A 17,534-nucleotide genomic window follows, 5' to 3' on the forward strand; every position below is an offset into this window, starting at 1 on the left:
ACTCACATCAGTAAGTAGTAACCGGGACCAACGGCTTAACGTGCCAAAGCACGGATCATCTTACTTTCGGACAATCAGGTGATCAGCCTGTAATGTCCTAACCAAACTAGGGATCACAAAGTGATTTTTCTGATATGTCCCCACCGAGATTCGAACCCGACGACAAATCGTGAGCCCGGCGCTCAACCACTAGACCACAGAGGCCGTTACCACAGAGAAGCGGCGAGGTGTGGGTACTTAGTTCATCTTGCGATGAATGTACCTATGATTAACCCATTTGGGATGATGTAATAAAAAATAAATTATGATTATATTACTGTCGATGCATGTTGTCTTAATCCATCTAGTTGTCTTAAGAATCAAGTGGCCAAGTTATCTTTTGGCATGGAATCACTAGGCCATTTAAGCCGTCTCGCTCACACGCACGGGACAGAAGATTATTTTTATATGAAGGGTCCGTGTGTCTAACAGTAAATCAGAAAACTCGAGACTAATATTCACACCTCCAGAAGCATGCAATAAACGGCCTGTTGAAAACTAATTCCAAGTAAGTTGTAACCTTTAATGAGTGCGGAACCAATTACCGTAACACTTTAAAACGACATTGTAGACATTTTGTAGTAGCAATATTGTATACAAAGCAATTTTACTACAGCCTTGACGAACTGAAATATAACCAACGATTCGTCAAAAACTTACTAGCGTACCTAATTGTATTAATAGTAATTATCTTCTTTGGTTTACTAAATACTATCTACAATGCCATAAGTTGTGTGATGGCTCTGTCCACCACATTAGCGCCTACGGGCGTGAGTTTATGTACGTACAGTCATGAGCAATATCATGTACCCACTTTAGGACTCTGTCGCACTAACATATTTGACATTTAGTGAGACTTACAGTTCAATTTGTCAAAAAAGTTAATGTGACATGGTACCAAAGTGTATACATATTAATGCTCGTGACCGTCCGTAGCTACTATTATAAGTTATTTATGTAAGTTGTGAATATTGCTATCTTGTAAGGGTTTATAATGTAGAATGCTATAAAATAATCGAGATTCTTAGCGAATGAGGATCGCATAATTCTTCTATAATTATTCAATCAATCAATTTGACTTTGACTTAAAATGCGAGTTGCGTTCTGTTTTTCACTTTTTTAAAGATACTGCCCAATTCTGTCAAAACTTAACAAGTATGTACTATACAAATACACGCCTATTCAAAAGCATGCGCAGATAAAATGGGCATTGTACAATAAAATGCATTTGCATAACCATGGAAACCATTTAATTATTCTGGCATTGTGCCGCTAAAACACAAAGTTACTGGCAGATATGCAGATTGTGTTTTGTTTCATCATCAGAAACAGCTGCGGGGCACAGGCGTCCCCTCAATCAACCGGAGGGGGTATGGAGCATATTCCACCACACGCTACTCCACTGCGGGTTGGTGAAGGTGTTTTTTACGGCTAAAAGCCGGGACCAACGGCTTAACGTGTCCGAAACACGGAATCATCTTACTTTTTCAAACCATCAGGTGATACAACCCTGCAAAGTCCTTACCAAACAAAGGACAATCTCAGAAAGTGATTGTGTTTTATTTACTTAATTTAAATAACATGAAAAATATATTAGGGAAGACCGAGAAGGACGTACATATATTGACCAAATTGGGGATGTCCATAGAAAAGATGTAGAACGGTCAACTCTGAACCGGCGTGTATGAAACGATAGATGAATGTGTAGGAAGCAAGAGAGGTAAAGTATTGTTATAGTCGTTAGCAGCTTGGCTAAGGCCCCACCTTTAGAAACAAAATATATCCAAGTTCAAACAACAGTCCAAAAAAACTTAAAGTGCAATGACATATGATAGCGTTTAGCCTATAATTGTTATTGAATCTATGGCCCCTGCCTGCTAGGAATTGGAAAGTATCGAGTTACTTCCGAGAACGTTTCAAATATTGACACGTTGGGCCTCTGATTGTCCCAATACAATGGTACAGCACTATACCTGTAGAAAAACGCAATATGTCCCAACTGGGTTAGTCAGAGATATTTAAGTTTATAGAGATATGTGTTTAACTCCTTGACTAAGTATTCAGAGCATCCTCAGTATTGTTTTATGATGTCAAAGAGCATGCAGTTTTCAATAACGCAGTTGGCTCGATCAGACGGCGATACGGCTCACCACTTATCACGTTGGTCAAACAGAAAGCTCGGTGAGGTGTGGGTATTTAGTTCATCTTTCGTTGGATGTACCCCTGATGATTGATGTGAATTGGTCACAATATTCTGGCCCAGTAGTCTTCCTAAAGTACCTACTTTACATTTTGACGGTCAAGCAACATTACTTTTCCATAAATACCTTTAAGTACACCCCGAACACTTCATACAAAACACCTCGTTTTACACAGAAACATTGATGTTATCGTGCACGCGCATCTGTGTGTGTGACATCTGACGCCGATATGATTGAAGACTAAAGTAAGACCGAGGGGGTGAGGTAAACCTAGCTCAGCCGCTGGTGGGGAGCGGAGAGTCGCCGCTCTATACGTAGTATTATTCCTTATTCTATGTTATAAGGTAACAATACAATGTTTCAAAAACAAAATGTCGAATTTATTCCATTCTCCCGACATTGACTCGACCGAAGTCGACCTCCGAAGAAATCGAAACTAAACGTGCCTAATGTAAGTTAAAATTACTTCCTAAAATATAAATTCGTTTGTTTGAAAACAAAGACTGATTTACTGCAAATGTAAACCAATTTAGACTTGCGTTTAAATTATCCGGTACTTATTGCGAGCAGATACAAATAAGTATCTCCAACAAGACGATTTATGGTTTCATCGGTTTTAAAATAAATGCGGTAAATTCGCGTTTGGACGTTAACGGGAGGGAATATTTTTGGTGCGTACATAAAAGTCGAATTGTGAGCAGAAACACATTTTAATAAAGCGAAACATAGCGGTCAGACACATAACCCACCTTTTTGTTTCGCCGCAGTTGGGTAAAAAAATAAAGGAAATATGTTAATAGCGAACGAGTTATTCTTAAAGTTTCAGAGATGATTTTTAATTGTTAATCTCAGGCAGTCAGGATGTTCAGTCTCAGCTGAGATTAGTTTATTAATACCAGCCTAAGTTTGATTAGTAGTAGTTACCTTTTAAGATACGACGTTTTCTTTAATTCGCCCCACGTAAGCTCTTCTCACACCTCCAAAAATTCCACCTGTTATGACCTTCAACTTTCCGAACGTGTATCGCGCCACCAGACCCTCGAGCGTTCAGAAACGTGACACCAATGTTATAATACACTTAATACTAGACGGTCATTACATGAGCACGCGGCACATCCTACACATATATCATGGATCCCCAAAAGTTAATGACTGGCCGGCAACGGGCAGCGGCATTCCCTCGGAGGCGCGCGTGCGCAAGTCGCCGCCGCGGGCTGCGCGCGCGCCTCACGTCTCGGCCAGGTGTTCGTTCCAAACGGCTGCAGTTGGAGAAATGTTCGAGATATGTATTTCGATTTTTAATTTTATAAGCTTGGCATATTGCTGTTAGGGTTTGGTGGCGTTGGCAATGTTGTTAAGTTAGGAAGGTATTGTCTTAACTGGTCACTTCACTCGTGTTTTATTTGTGAGTATAATATTTTTCTTACTGATACCGGACCTCGAGTACCGGACTTGCACCAATGAGTTATTCATTTATATTGAGGTCAGTTTTCACTAATACAGCTGGCTCGACGGCTATCAGGTTGGTCTAACAGAAAAAAATGCTCGGCGAAGTGTGGGTACTTAGTTCATTTTGCGGTGGACGTCCCAATTCGGATATAGCCGTGAGTTCATGCAAGACAAATCTATCTTGGTTTCTTTAGGGCTATCCTTCAATTCAAATATTCATTCTAGTTCTAATACCAACCAAACAAGTCCATTTCACAAACCATTCTATCACCAAACGATCTATATTACCCCACCATCACCCCCTCCCATAAACAATACTTCCAAAACTTATCCTCTAGGCATGATCATAAATGAACTTGTAATAGCTAACTAAACATATCGTATTTTATAATCTGGTAACCCTAGCATGGCCCGCGGGTACAACAGGTGCGCAGGCGCACCGCGCAGGAGTGCCGCGTTATCTGATGGTCGCGATGACGTCCCGTGACATAGCAAAAGACATTCAGGTAGACAGCCAATGAAATAGGAATCGATTAGCCCCAAAAGGTTAGATCGGGTTAATTTTATTAGTTAAGATTTAAAAGATTTGGGATTTGTTTTTTTTAGACCTCACCCGTGATTAAGGAAACTCTCAAAGACAAAATGAAATCGAAAAAGACTGACTCGGACAGAATTTAAACCCGCAAGTACTGTCAAGCCGGGACGAGTGTGTGAACCATTGCACCACCGGATCGTCACCCTGTATATGCGAAGATTAAAAAGTTATAAGGTTAGAAGTTGGTTTGTTTAGGTAAGTTATCAAAGATTGAGCAGAAGAATGGCCATTACAAATTGTTTATTGGACATAGTAGTTTCTCTGTGTTAATTGTAGTATTTTTTACGGCCGTCGGCACTAGTCAAATCTATTGTTCATTTAAAGAAATTTAGGTATTTTTTCATCAAAGTTTGGCTTTGCCAGTCACATTCGAGCGCACGAGAGAAGAGACTGAGGTCGCCGTTGTCGGATACGACAAGGAGGACTATATATATATAGCTTTATTTACTAATCAGATTTTCATAATTTATCTTTGACCTAGGAAACTAGCCAATTATGTACGGAAGTAAATTAACATCTAGGTACTTCAATTTTACATCTAAGGAACATATACATTAAGCCAGCCTTATTTTCATCGTTTCAACGGTAACGCTCATAATTTAATACTATCTAAGTAAGGCAAGTATAAAATGTTATTTAGTAGCAACTACTACACAATTACTATGGACATTTACTCCCTAAAAGGGGGTATAAAGATAAAGCTAAGCATAGGGACTTTGTCATAGTACAGTCTGAACAGTATGCCATCTCCATACAACGATACTGAACTCTGGTTTTCCATCGATGAAAGCTTTCAAATTCAAAACTACATTTATTCAGTAGGTATCAGTTACACTTTGAATCATCAATTTTTACATAACGAACGTCTCATCCGCCTAAAGCTACTGCAGCTTCTCACAACCTGTATAGCCGAGGAAAAGAAGCTGCAAGAAAAACCTCGGCACAAGGTCCAAGACGTTCTTTAAAAAAAACATAAAATATTGTTATACCTTGCAAAAAAAAGTAAGCAAGCAATAGCAGTAGGATAAAAATAAATCACAACTGCCTTCATTGACTGAGGCATCCACATTTCTTCGGAGATGTCCCACCGTTCTCCGTGTACTGTGACACTGTCCAGTACCAGCAGCGGTTAGAACTTTCACCGCGGCTGCGCGGGCGCCGCCGGCGCACATAACTCATCGTCACAGCTGCTTGATGACTTGGTTGATGGCATGGTACAGCCATTGGGCGCTGGTCGATGATTTACTTACATGTGTATTGTGTAACGGAGTATTTTTAATAGTTTATGCTTGTAGTCTACTTCTACGTGTCTGTTGAAAGCGATTAAGGTTGATCAGCTGTTGGTACCTTCAAAACCGGACATGTGTTTTTGGTAAGAAATCCGGATCGTCATATATTCATATTCACAATGTGCATTATAACAAGAATTAATAGTTATACTACGCGTAGAACGGTAACTCCCCCGCACCAATTAGCAGCGGGCCCGACCTCACCCCCTCTGGGTCTTAGTTTAGTTTTAAACGGCTATAAGCCGCTAAGGGGTGAGGGGGAGCGCGCGAACTGTTTGTCTCGCTCGTACTTACGTGTACGCGTGTAGGCGTTAAGAATTATATTTTGGATATTTGGAGTGTACGGGGTATGATTATAGGTACCTTACCCAAGAATCAGCAGGGCTAACATGCACAACGTCATAAAATTATCGATCGATTCAATAAATTATGTCGAAATCGATAAGTTAGTTTTTTCTCTAACATGCGTGTCATGGAATTTTGTTCGTATTTTGACAGAAATACATAATTTACTTGGGTTCACACATTAGCACCAGTCGACAAAACGACTTGATTATATCGTCAGAATCGATGAAATGTCCTTGACAAAATTTTATCACGTTGCGGATATTTAGCTGGAGTTCGTCACGAGAACCTATCACTCTTGAGGTCCATCATCTCGAGGTCCTCTGTTTCGTATCACTTTCCTCTATACCATTAACCTTATTCAAATTCTACCTGTCACATATACCATATTCACATGCCTGTTTAAACTTCAAAATTTCTCCACAATACCACCACCAATAGGTACCACCAGCTCCAGACAACGGAAACAATCCAAAATTTTTGGATGAAATTAAAAAATATAATACCCCTTGTCGTAGTACCTAATCACGGTAATGAGCCCGCCTTAGGCCGCCCTGCGCCTGCGCAGGAATGTCGAGCAACCGATCCAGATGCCATAATTACAAGTTGCCGTAAATATTGCCCTTTGGCGAGTGTTCAGTTATAAAACTCAATTCTTTAGCCTTCCTCTCGGCGAAATGACGATGAACCCGACGTTATTTATGGGTGAAAATATGTTTTTTTTGTGTCGTGAGTGTATGGGTTTAAGGTGGATATTTTTGAAGTGTATTACAAGGAAGTCCAAGGTGTACGGTTGTAGAAAACGCCGGGTGAAAACCCTCCACTCATTAGTGAATGGTATATGCGCCAAACAGATGTCATATGCAAATCTAGCGCAGTATATCATATGTTCGAAAAAGACCGGAGAGGGTGGTGCAGAACGGAGGAGTTATACCCAGCAGTGGTATGATGCGGGCTGATTGATGATAATGAAAATCAATGTCATGTAAAAAAAGTTGTAGAGAATACCTCTACTGTGGAGAGCAACATAGCATCTCTGGCCGAAATCCAAAATCAAAATCTGCGAACGGTTTGTTTACATACAGTTATTAAGTTTGTCATAAAATCAGGAATTTGATTAGACTGGCAACCCTAAATAAACATCCCAAGTTCAGATGTGACACTTCCAATATCAAAGATTTCACATTGACCTAACGAATCTGACCCTAAATACAATAAAGGTATGCCAAACTAGCATTCTACTGTTTATTGTTCATCGATAAAACAATACAATAATAAATCCTTCCAGACACCCGAACCAATAACAGCCAATCCCAGGTCGACGTCTCGACCTTGCGCGCACGCAACTAATGCAATCGTAACGTTTCCTCAATTATGTCTTTGTCATTCAAATCGCGATCGATACGACAAAGTGGCCATAACAATGCATAGAATTTGAACCGCATTAGGCACGCGTCAAATTTAATGTCTTATATAATAACGCCGGAGTCGGTTCGCGAAGGTTTTTCGGTGTTACGCAGAATTGATCGGCCTAATCTCTACTGATACTATTAAAAAAAAACATATCAGCAATATAAAATAAATGTAGTATACTAGTTCTATGCAGTAGTTGCAGCTTACCCAAACCCCCTGGTAGTTGCGGCTTCCGAATACATCCCGCTTAGGGACGGTACTGAAAAGAATCGGCGTCCGAAGGACGTAATATACTGTCCGAAGGAATTGTATCGGGTGAGAGCCTTCAGCGCTCCTCGTTTGTCTGGTAGTAGTTAATGCCATCTGCGGCAAATCTACAATAAGTCACGTCAAAAAAAAACAACAAAAGTTGCAACTTAAAACTACTCGACATAAGTTCTGAAGTTGACTGAAAGCATTTTGAGCGCTTTAGTAAGGTGTGTCTACTTTGTACACGTATTAGTTTGTTTCATCTCTACATTTCTTAGCTCATCGACCTCATCAACCAAACATCTTAATTCTCCTGAGAATCATAACTTACAAACACTTTTCTACCATTTGAAACAACATTATAACGAGAAGTTATAGAACGCGGTGTCTGCCTACCCCAACGGGATATAGGGCGTGATCTTATGTATGTATGTATGTGTATTTATAGACGGAACAGTAAGTAGGTCAAACGTTAAAACTGCCTGACTATATTGAGCATAGTGTTGATACAATGGGACGTGTGGCCAATGCTGCCGATTCGGCGAATACGTAGTTGCAAGTAAAATATAGCGCCGAAAATGTCGATTTGTTTTGTCTACAGTTGCTAAAGCTAGAGTAACCATTCGGTGAATTAGTTGGTTCTTCTGAGAAATTGGTTCGAGTCAAAGCCCTTTGGATAGACGATTTGGCAATTGAGATGGATTGGGTACGTGATAGATAATTTAGGACGATGTGGTTCATAGATCAGCACAGGCGGCACGGACTTCACTAATAGACGCAGCTGTCGCGGATAAGCGTCGTTCGAAGCCCTCGATATAATTAAACCCGTGCCGCGGGGACTGTGCGATATAAGCTCGTCACAACACACGGAGAACGGAGCTCTATCTAAATCTAGCTAGGTTACCTTAGTCTATAGATAAGCGTACTTGCTAGGCATTCATTTAAAAAAGTACTAAGTTTTCCAAGCAAATCTTTTTTACTTGAAACAGACTACTAAACATTAAGACAATGTAAAGTTACACTGTCTATCCTTCTATTGATCAAACTATCTACAACCGTAACATATTAAGCCTCCAAAAACACACTCCACAATCGTACCGATGATAAATCTACAAAAAAATCAAACACTATAAATAACACGGATCGGGTTTTATCGAGTGATCGCTGCGTGCGCAGCATATACTCGGTAATTCTGGTCCAGAACCCCAAATGAAATTATTACACTAATTACCGAAATTCGAACTTTTGAGAGGCGTGGCAACTCTAAATCTCGACTCGGCTAAATCGATTACCCGGCCTAGCCTAGAGTTACATTTTGTCTCTGTCTAATGTGGGGCGTTGTACTCCTCTTTTTGGATATAATCTTTAGTTCATTGCCCCTCCTGGGCATTTAGCCCGAGAATGGTCCAAGATCATTTCAAGGAAAGCTCTGCCCCAAGTTGCATAAGTATTGAGCAAGCTTGATCGATATAAAATGGATTTTAGCGTTATTTTAGTATTTCTATTACAAAACTAAAGGCGTGAATCGTGTCCTAAACCTCCCACGTTAGTAGTACGCAGAGGCGGATTCAGGATTTCCAGTATTACCTTCAAGCCAATATTCACTTCAATATGTTGCTCAGATTTATATTCATTCATCAATGGTCAGTTACTCAAACTCAACTCATTTTTTTTTTATTCAATTGGCAACACACTTACATAAAAAACCTTATCAAAATTATACATGGAATTTTGTAATGATTTTTGTTTTTATAGCATTACTGCTTAGGGAAACTCACAAAGAGAAAATTTAAATCGGAAAATAATCTGTTTCGGACGGTACGGTCACGAGCATTAATATGTATACACTTTGGTACCATGTCACATTAAAATTTTTGACAAATTGAACTGTAAGTCTCAGTAGATGTAAAATATGTTAGTGCGACAGAGTCCTAAAGTGGGTACATTAAATCGCTCATGACTGTACTTGAACGCGCAGCTCTTGTCTAGCCGGGACGAGCGTGTTAACCATTACACCACCGGGTCCTACTTCTGTCCATGTTGTATGTTGTCCTATCTTTTTTTTCTATTTACACCTACCACTTATATTAAACTTCCTCCTACAAATCAGTGTTCATCTTGCATCCCATTCATCATCTGATTACATGCCTGAGATTTCTCAGATTGTACATTTAAATTGATGAGTGTTAGTCAATTAGTATATTTCACATGGTCTGCGCGGGCGCACCGCACGTTAAGTATTTTAACTTTAATAGCGCACGCTCTAGTAAGCTCGCCGACTTTCACACACTAATCTCGTTTTGACTAATTGTGTAATTAAACATTGTTAGTGTGTCAGTTTTGTGGATTAGGTGAATAATTAAAAGTGTTTTTTTTTTTCTTTAATTTAAGTATCTCGAAATCTATGATGTCTTACCTCTATAGCAGTGCACTCGTAAACAATATATATGGTGGAAGCACGATTTATTTAGAAGACACAAGTTCACACAACTACAATTCACCAGGGATATACGTCTTAGGGTTAAGTAGAAGTATTATCTTTATTCCAATCCCGTCTTCTTCTTATCGTCTTGGTTGTGACGTGGCCCTGACACCAGGGTTGATGGGGTTGGTAAACCATTCATAAAACCCTGAATTATTTCAACCCCGTAAAACTCCATTTTTAAACATAGGCTTCTTCCACCTGTCACGTTGTCCAAAAAAGGCTTGGTGAAGTGACGGTACTTAGTTCATCTTGCGATGGAAGTACCTGTGACTGCCCCAATTGGGATAGAGTCGTGAACTTATGTTATTATGACTCTTTATTTTATTTTCGTGTTGTCCCGTCCCTTTTCTCAACAGACAAGATTTTGTATAAATAGTAAACACCACGGTTGCTGTGGTTGGTAATCCACCTCGCAACCCACACGATAGGTAGATTTTTTTTTGACCTGACTTATTGTAGATTTGCTGCAAATGGCATTAACTACTTGGTCGGAAACCACACGATAAAAAAAGATGAATAGTTAATACATTCCTCCCCCTTTCCTTTAATTATAAATTATTTAATATTCTCACGCTATACGTTAGACGGGAAGACAACAGATGGACGGAGGCTGTTACTGAATAGTGGAATAGTGGCCAAGGGATGGTATGCGATATCGAGGCAGAACACCACCCCGGTGGTCGGATGACAATGTCATTGTGAGGTATGCCGGAAAACAATGGATAAGACTCGCACAGGACCAGAAAGGATGGCGTGAAATAGAGGAGGCCTATACCCACCAGTGGGTGGATACAGGCTGAGTAGATAGATAGACAGGCGCTATATGGTTCAGTGATTAAATTGAGCGAATAAATTTTATTTCATTTCGAAAATAACAAACTCATGCACAATTTTATTTCTAATCTATATTGAGACTAAGTGTGGGCAAGACGACCTTCTAAAAGCAGTATAATAGTTCTGGAACGTCTAAATACAGTGTTATTGCACGTTCTTCCAATTGTTCAATATCGATAGCAATACCCACACTCCAAACTTGTATAACCTTAATCGTTTATGTTGGTCTGTAACCGACTAGTGACTCGACTTGGCTTGACTTGCTATATTTTTTTACCGTCTTAGGGTTGTATTAATAAACTAATTTCAGCTTCAAGACTGCCCTCAAGATCATGTCAATGTGACAGTTCTTATATAAAAACCGAGAATTGAGCATGATCTTGAGGGCAGTCTCAGCTGAGATTAGTTTATTAAACCACCCTTAATCTTAGTAAAATCCACGAGAGCCACGCCAATTTCGCTTATCTCTGGATTGCCATCTGTAGTCAAAAAACTTATAGGTCTTGTCGATAGATCATTCTGTATATGGAAAAAACTGTCGTGAAAAGTGACGTACATGTATGAAGAGATGAGACGACAAAACGTCCATAGACGAAAGACTCTGGTAAAACGGAAATGAATGTATCGTCCTGTCGACGAATAGTCCAATAGCAAATCCGTCGTAGGAGAACGGTTGCGGAATCCGATGAAGCATTCTCCATGCTAATTTTCTAGGAAAAAATAGAGCAATGGTTTCCCTCTTGCCTTCAGCCCCGCAGTACTCTGTCTGACGCGAGTGGGATATTTTAAAGCCGTACTAGGACTCCTGTCCGCCATCTTAGCCTTACCCGTAAAATAATAATAATAAAAAAGTTTATTTAAGTAAAAACATAGTGCTTTGTCTTGAGCTTAGTGAAATACAGATCATAAAATGAATGAAAATCCATTCATTTCACATTACTTTATTTTACTATAATATGTGTTGGTTTAAGGAGAAAACGACATAATGGCCATCTTGGTCCAGTGGTTGAGCATTTGATTCGTACTTCCAATACCAGTAGGGACATATCACAAAAATCACTTTTACGTAGGTACGGAACAACATCAGCTATAGGTTCCTCATTATCACGGCACCAATTAGACTTTTTTGTGCAAAATTTCGGAAACAGAAACTCGAACACAATTTCCGCTCTAGCTACGGTCGCATTCACTTTCAGTTTTTACAAAATCATGAAACTTAATAGCCACCTCTACGACCCACAAACACGAATATCACTTGTATGAATTTTGATTGAGTTTTACTTTTATGAGTGTCAGACAGATACTAGACAGACGGACAGAACTCACGCTTTTTATTCCTATGGGAGTTGGCAGAGCGCCTATTACTTATTGTACCTATTGGCTGGAGTGGAACATGTTCGACGGCACAAATTCGGACCTTATTCGGGATCACACGCGGAGGGTCCCTGGCTTTGACTCCAAACGAAAAATCTGGACCCATGTAGGACCAACCATGGAAAGTCGAACCATACTGTGAGTGTTGTCACCCGGATCAAACCCTATCTCACATAGTGAACGAGTACCCTCTGCACCGGTTCCCAGGTGGCATAGCCGAGCTGCATTGTGTGACGGATGCGGCAGAGACTTGGCTAGGGGATCTTAAGCTGGATATATGACCCACGCAGGATATTTTATTTTCTTCTGCCATACGCAATAACATTAATAATTGTACCTAGAGACAGCTTGCGTTTCATTTTTGTTATTCGACGACAAGGTATCACTCGTGTATCCCCGAAGGATTAAGCAAAGGTGTGTAGTATAAACAGCCACTTCTCACCAGCCCCTTGTGCTTGTGCTTGTGCCCCTTGTTTAAGCCCCGTGTAATAATAGGTGGCGAGCTTGCCTTTAACCGGACACACATCCTGAAAATCACGTGATATCAATTATTTGTGATCCAAACATGAATTCAAACTCAATCGTTATGAGTTCCTCCTATTAAAGATCTTTAAACTACCAGCTCATCGCCCATGTAAATTATCTACCATGAACTAAATATATAAAACAAAGTTCCCCCGCAGTCTGTCTGTCTACTTGCGATAAACTCAAACAAGAAACATTTATTGAGGAGCTGTGTAGGTATACATGCTGGTGTCAAAATTTATAAAATTGTCTCAACAGCATGTCCATGTCGGACGTACAATATTACAAATAATGTCATTATTAAGCATCAAGGAAATAAGTAAGTAAGACAAAAACTCCCGTTCCGATTTTCAGCAAAAGATTGAGTGATTTAAGAGGAAGGTTTTAGTGTACAAGCTATAAATGTTCTGTGTAAATTGGTGGAAATACGCTCTATTACCCGTGCGAAGCCGGGGCAGGTCCGTCCCAATTTGTATGTACTTAATTTGTATGTATTATTTGGTCGGTTTAGCAGTGTACTTACAATATTTTTATCTCTTTCCAGCCTGTTCGAACAGGAGATCATGAGCTACGTGCCAGCGGGCGGTTGCGGGGCGGTCAGTCTCACGACGGCGTCGCCTGCCGCGTCGCCGGCCGCCGCGCGAAGCACACGTGCGCCTGCGCCGCAGCGACGCGACTTCGAGGCCAAACTACGCGCCTTCTATAGGAAACTCGAGAGCAAAGGATATGGGCAGGGGCCAGGGAAGCTCAAGTAAGTTGGTTTTCTTTGTCTTGGTCGTGTCAGGTGCGTAGATTTTGGAATTGGTGCCGTCATGGTTAAAGGAATCTTTATTTCTCCAGGATGTATATTGTATACCGTAGTATCTACTCGTACTACTAGTAGGTACGTCAAGAAAGTTTATTTTAATTCCAAGGAAATTGACGAATGTCTGTGTGTGTGTCTTTTGACTTTGGCGGAATTAGAATGGTTTTCATGTGAAATAAGGAAAGTAGGATTGTTTTAAACAAGATATACCTAAACTTTTGCCTTCCATAATCCATACCGGGTCATAATAAAACACCTGAACTTGCTGGTGCAGAAAAGCGATCACACTAAGAAAAATGATATTCTTCAAAAGTCTTTCCTCAAAACTTAAAATCTACCCAAACCATTCCAGACTGCACATTCGCCGTGAGCATCTTCTAGAAGACGCGTTCCGTCGCATCATGTCGTGTGGGAAGAAGGAACTTCAGAAGGGCAAACTGTGCGTCATCTGGGACGGAGAAGAAGGCCTGGACTACGGCGGGCCGAGTCGAGAGTTCTTCTTTCTGCTGTCCAGAGAACTATTCAACCCTTACTACGGACTGTTCGAGTACTCAGCCAATGATACCTACACGGTCCATGTCTCGCCGATGTCGGCGTTCGTCGATAACCATCATGAGTGGTGAGTTCTTTAAGTTTTAAATTGTTTTAAGTTTCGAATACACTCTCCATCGGGGAGTTCCGGTACCGGACTTGCACCAATGAGTTATTGATTTATCTTAAGTGCAGTTCACTAACACAGTTGGCTCGACCTTATAGACGGCGATACGGTTCACCACCTATGACGTTGGTCTAACAGAAAGCTAGGTGATGTAGAGGTACTTAGTTCATCTTGCGATGGGATATAGTCGTGAGCTTATGTTGAAGTGGATATATGATTTGACAATTCTGCGATATGAGGGTTTCGTTACAAAGTATGTTAACAGAATTTTCCAGGATTCGTGCCCGGCCCGGCATTAGGCTCGCCCCCTATTACAGGAGATTTAACATAGCTGGTGAGGATGGGTGTATACTCTTCCATCTTGTGAGTTACGAGGTGGATTACCAACCTCCTCAACCCTGGTGTCAGGGTTACTATTGAGCCGCCAAAGGCCCCTGACATAACTCATGTAACGACTACGTACATACATCAGTAAGTAGTAACCGGGACCAACGGCTTAACGTACCTACTGTACACCCCTTTAGGGATATAGACGTGATGCTACGTTATATTTGTTGTTGGTTTACTTTATTACTCATTGACAGAGATTATACCAATTATGGGATCCTTGCTTGACACTAACATAACTAGGAAGCGACAAGCATAACGTATGAAAATTACCACAGCTTAATCGTAATTGTGATAATTATACAAAGTATTATACAAATCAATGCCGATTGTAACTCGGTTATTTGCTGATTATCTGTTATTATTGCAAATAGGCGCGATTATAGTTAAATTATTGTGTGTTGGTTGTCATAAGCGTTATTGGCGAGGCGATTCGCTTCAGTGGAGATGATATGGTGCAATGCTCAAGCGGAGAGCGATAATAGGTAGTGCTAGCCTTTGTTAATTTCTTAACGATCATTAACAAAAATATTCTCGTCTCAATACTTGACACAGGTCTTCAATAAATCTGACAGTTTTTTTTTTAATTTAAAATTGGCAAGAAAAAATTCTTGCCAGAAGGCCATAATCTCACCTGATGGTAAATTTTGATGTTGATGTGGGCGAGAATAGTCTAGAAGGCCTATTGACTCTTGCCTCATTTTGATCAGAATAATAATTGGTGGAAAATGTAATTGTGCATGGGTGTAATAAAAAGGGTTTGCATATATCTGTTGTCCATAAAAATAGAAGGTTAAACGAAGAAAAATATGTACAGCGCCATCTATATTTTGTTTGAGGAACATAGCTTGGAAAGTCCGTCATTCGTTTTTTGTAGCATAAATATGGTAATTTGTAAGTTGTACAATACGACAAAATTATTTAATTTAAATTATTACTGCGTGCAAAATTTGAAGATAGATTAATAACTCATTGGTGCATGTCCGATACCGGGTTCGAACTGGCGCTACCCATTTGAGAAGCAAGCCGGTGAACCACAGGACCAGATTGACTCAGTGAGGGCTGTCTCATATATATAAATAATATTAATATATATATATATATATATATATATATATATATATATATATATATATATATATATATATATATATATATATATATATATATATATATTTTATATATTTTTTATTATTATTAATATAATATTAAGTTCTTTAACGACAGCAATTTCATGGCTAGTTAGTAGTGACATGTTTATTGGTTATAATAATTATTACGTCATCATCATAATTACGGTCACGAGCATTAATACACTTTGGTACCATGTCACATTAACTTTTTTGACAAATTGAACTGTAAGTCTCACTAAATGTCAAATATGTTATTTGATATATAATAGTGCGACAGAGTTCTAAAGTGTGTATATTATAGTGTTCGTTACTGTATATAGGTACATATACGTATAATATGCTGTTTACGCTTCCCGCTTATAACATGACCCAGTACGTTGTTATCCTATTAGACAAAATAGGCACATTTGCATTTCTTCACAAGTGACTAAATAGATAATTATACAATAATGGGAATTCGAATTTTCCTCGCCTTTGAAAGGAAGCAGTAAATAAAATAATATTAACTAATGTTTCTTGGTATTTACATTTTCAACTGTTAATGTAAAAAGCTTTCAAGAACTCAGGAGTTTTTGCGAAGTAATTATCTGCGATGTTTTGTTTTGTAAAAATCTTTTTAAATTAAGATTTAAATCTCTTCAACTGAATACATATTTACATACATAATACGTCACATATTTTTCTGAGGTATTATTTCTTCAACCGTTCATGTAGATGAATTCAACTCTGCAAAGGGTAGTTACCCTGTGCTAAGTATATAGGCCTCCTCTATAGCCTGTGCCTATCTAGACAAAGGCTGATAATACAGGGTGTTAGTGACATCGTAACGAATACTGAGGGGGATGATTCAGACCATGATTCAGAGTGGAAAAATCCACATGATATCAACTCAGAATCATGGTCTGAATTATCACCCTTAGTATTCGTTACGACGTCACTAACACCCTGTATATTTATATCTTATCAATATTAAAAAATATATAATTTAAACGAAGGTACTTAAGTTTTTTATTCAAACATGCTCGAGGCATAAAGGCCGTTCCACACCGCTTGAAATCCAAGATTATATTTCAAAATATTTTCGTTTTTTTTTTCTCTGTTGAGAAAAAACCGTGCATCTGTGAACCTACTGTTATTTGATACTCTGTGTTTGTCGTAATTTTAGTAACTCGATACAACATTGAAGCAAGAACTGCGCTAATGTTGTTCATAAGTACCTACCTGTGTACAGTCATGCATGAGCAATATAATGTACCCACTCTAGGACTCTGTCGCACTAACATATTTGACATTTAGTGAGTTCACTTACAATTCAATTTGTCAAAAAAGTTAATGTGGCACATAAAAAAAAGTGTATACATATGATCGTACGTGTCTATTTCCTTTTGATTTTGGAGCGCGTTAAGATTTATTATTTTAAGCCGCACATTTTTTTTTTCAATAACATTGTTGTATGTCCTGTGTGATAATTAAATAATGTTTGTATCCTCCACCAACCCCGAAAGAAAGGCGTGGTGGAGTATGCTCCCTACCCCCTCCGGTTGATTGAGGGGTGGCCTGCGCCCAGCAGTGGGACGTATATAGGCTGTTTATGTGTTTGTATCGTAATTATAGAGTAGAACTAAAATAGAATCTCGACTTTCAATAAGTGTTCTCTGATGATCCTACATTGAAAATATACTGTACTTAATAGCCATGCTATTGTCAATGTAGCATTTTCCATCTTTATTCTGCAATACCACACTCGCTGCAA

At 39.3% G+C, this 17,534-nt stretch overlaps 1 protein-coding gene across 10 annotated transcripts in view; it reads left to right on the top strand.

Moving 5' to 3' along the window:
- LOC126367741 (E3 ubiquitin-protein ligase HECW2) overlaps positions 1-17,534 on the top strand; it is a 126,607-nt gene that overhangs the window by 104,264 nt on the left and 4,809 nt on the right. For all 10 annotated transcript variants that reach the window (XM_050011437.1, XM_050011436.1, XM_050011438.1 and 7 more), the window contains 2 exons: positions 13,343-13,549; positions 13,956-14,222. In XM_050011437.1, the coding sequence (XP_049867394.1) occupies positions 13,343-13,549; positions 13,956-14,222 (474 nt within the window). The remainder of the gene's footprint in view (positions 1-13,342; positions 13,550-13,955; positions 14,223-17,534) is intronic.

This window comes from Pectinophora gossypiella, chromosome 6 (assembly GCF_024362695.1).
Source record: "Pectinophora gossypiella chromosome 6, ilPecGoss1.1, whole genome shotgun sequence".
Lineage (NCBI taxonomy): Eukaryota > Metazoa > Arthropoda > Insecta > Lepidoptera > Gelechiidae > Pectinophora > Pectinophora gossypiella.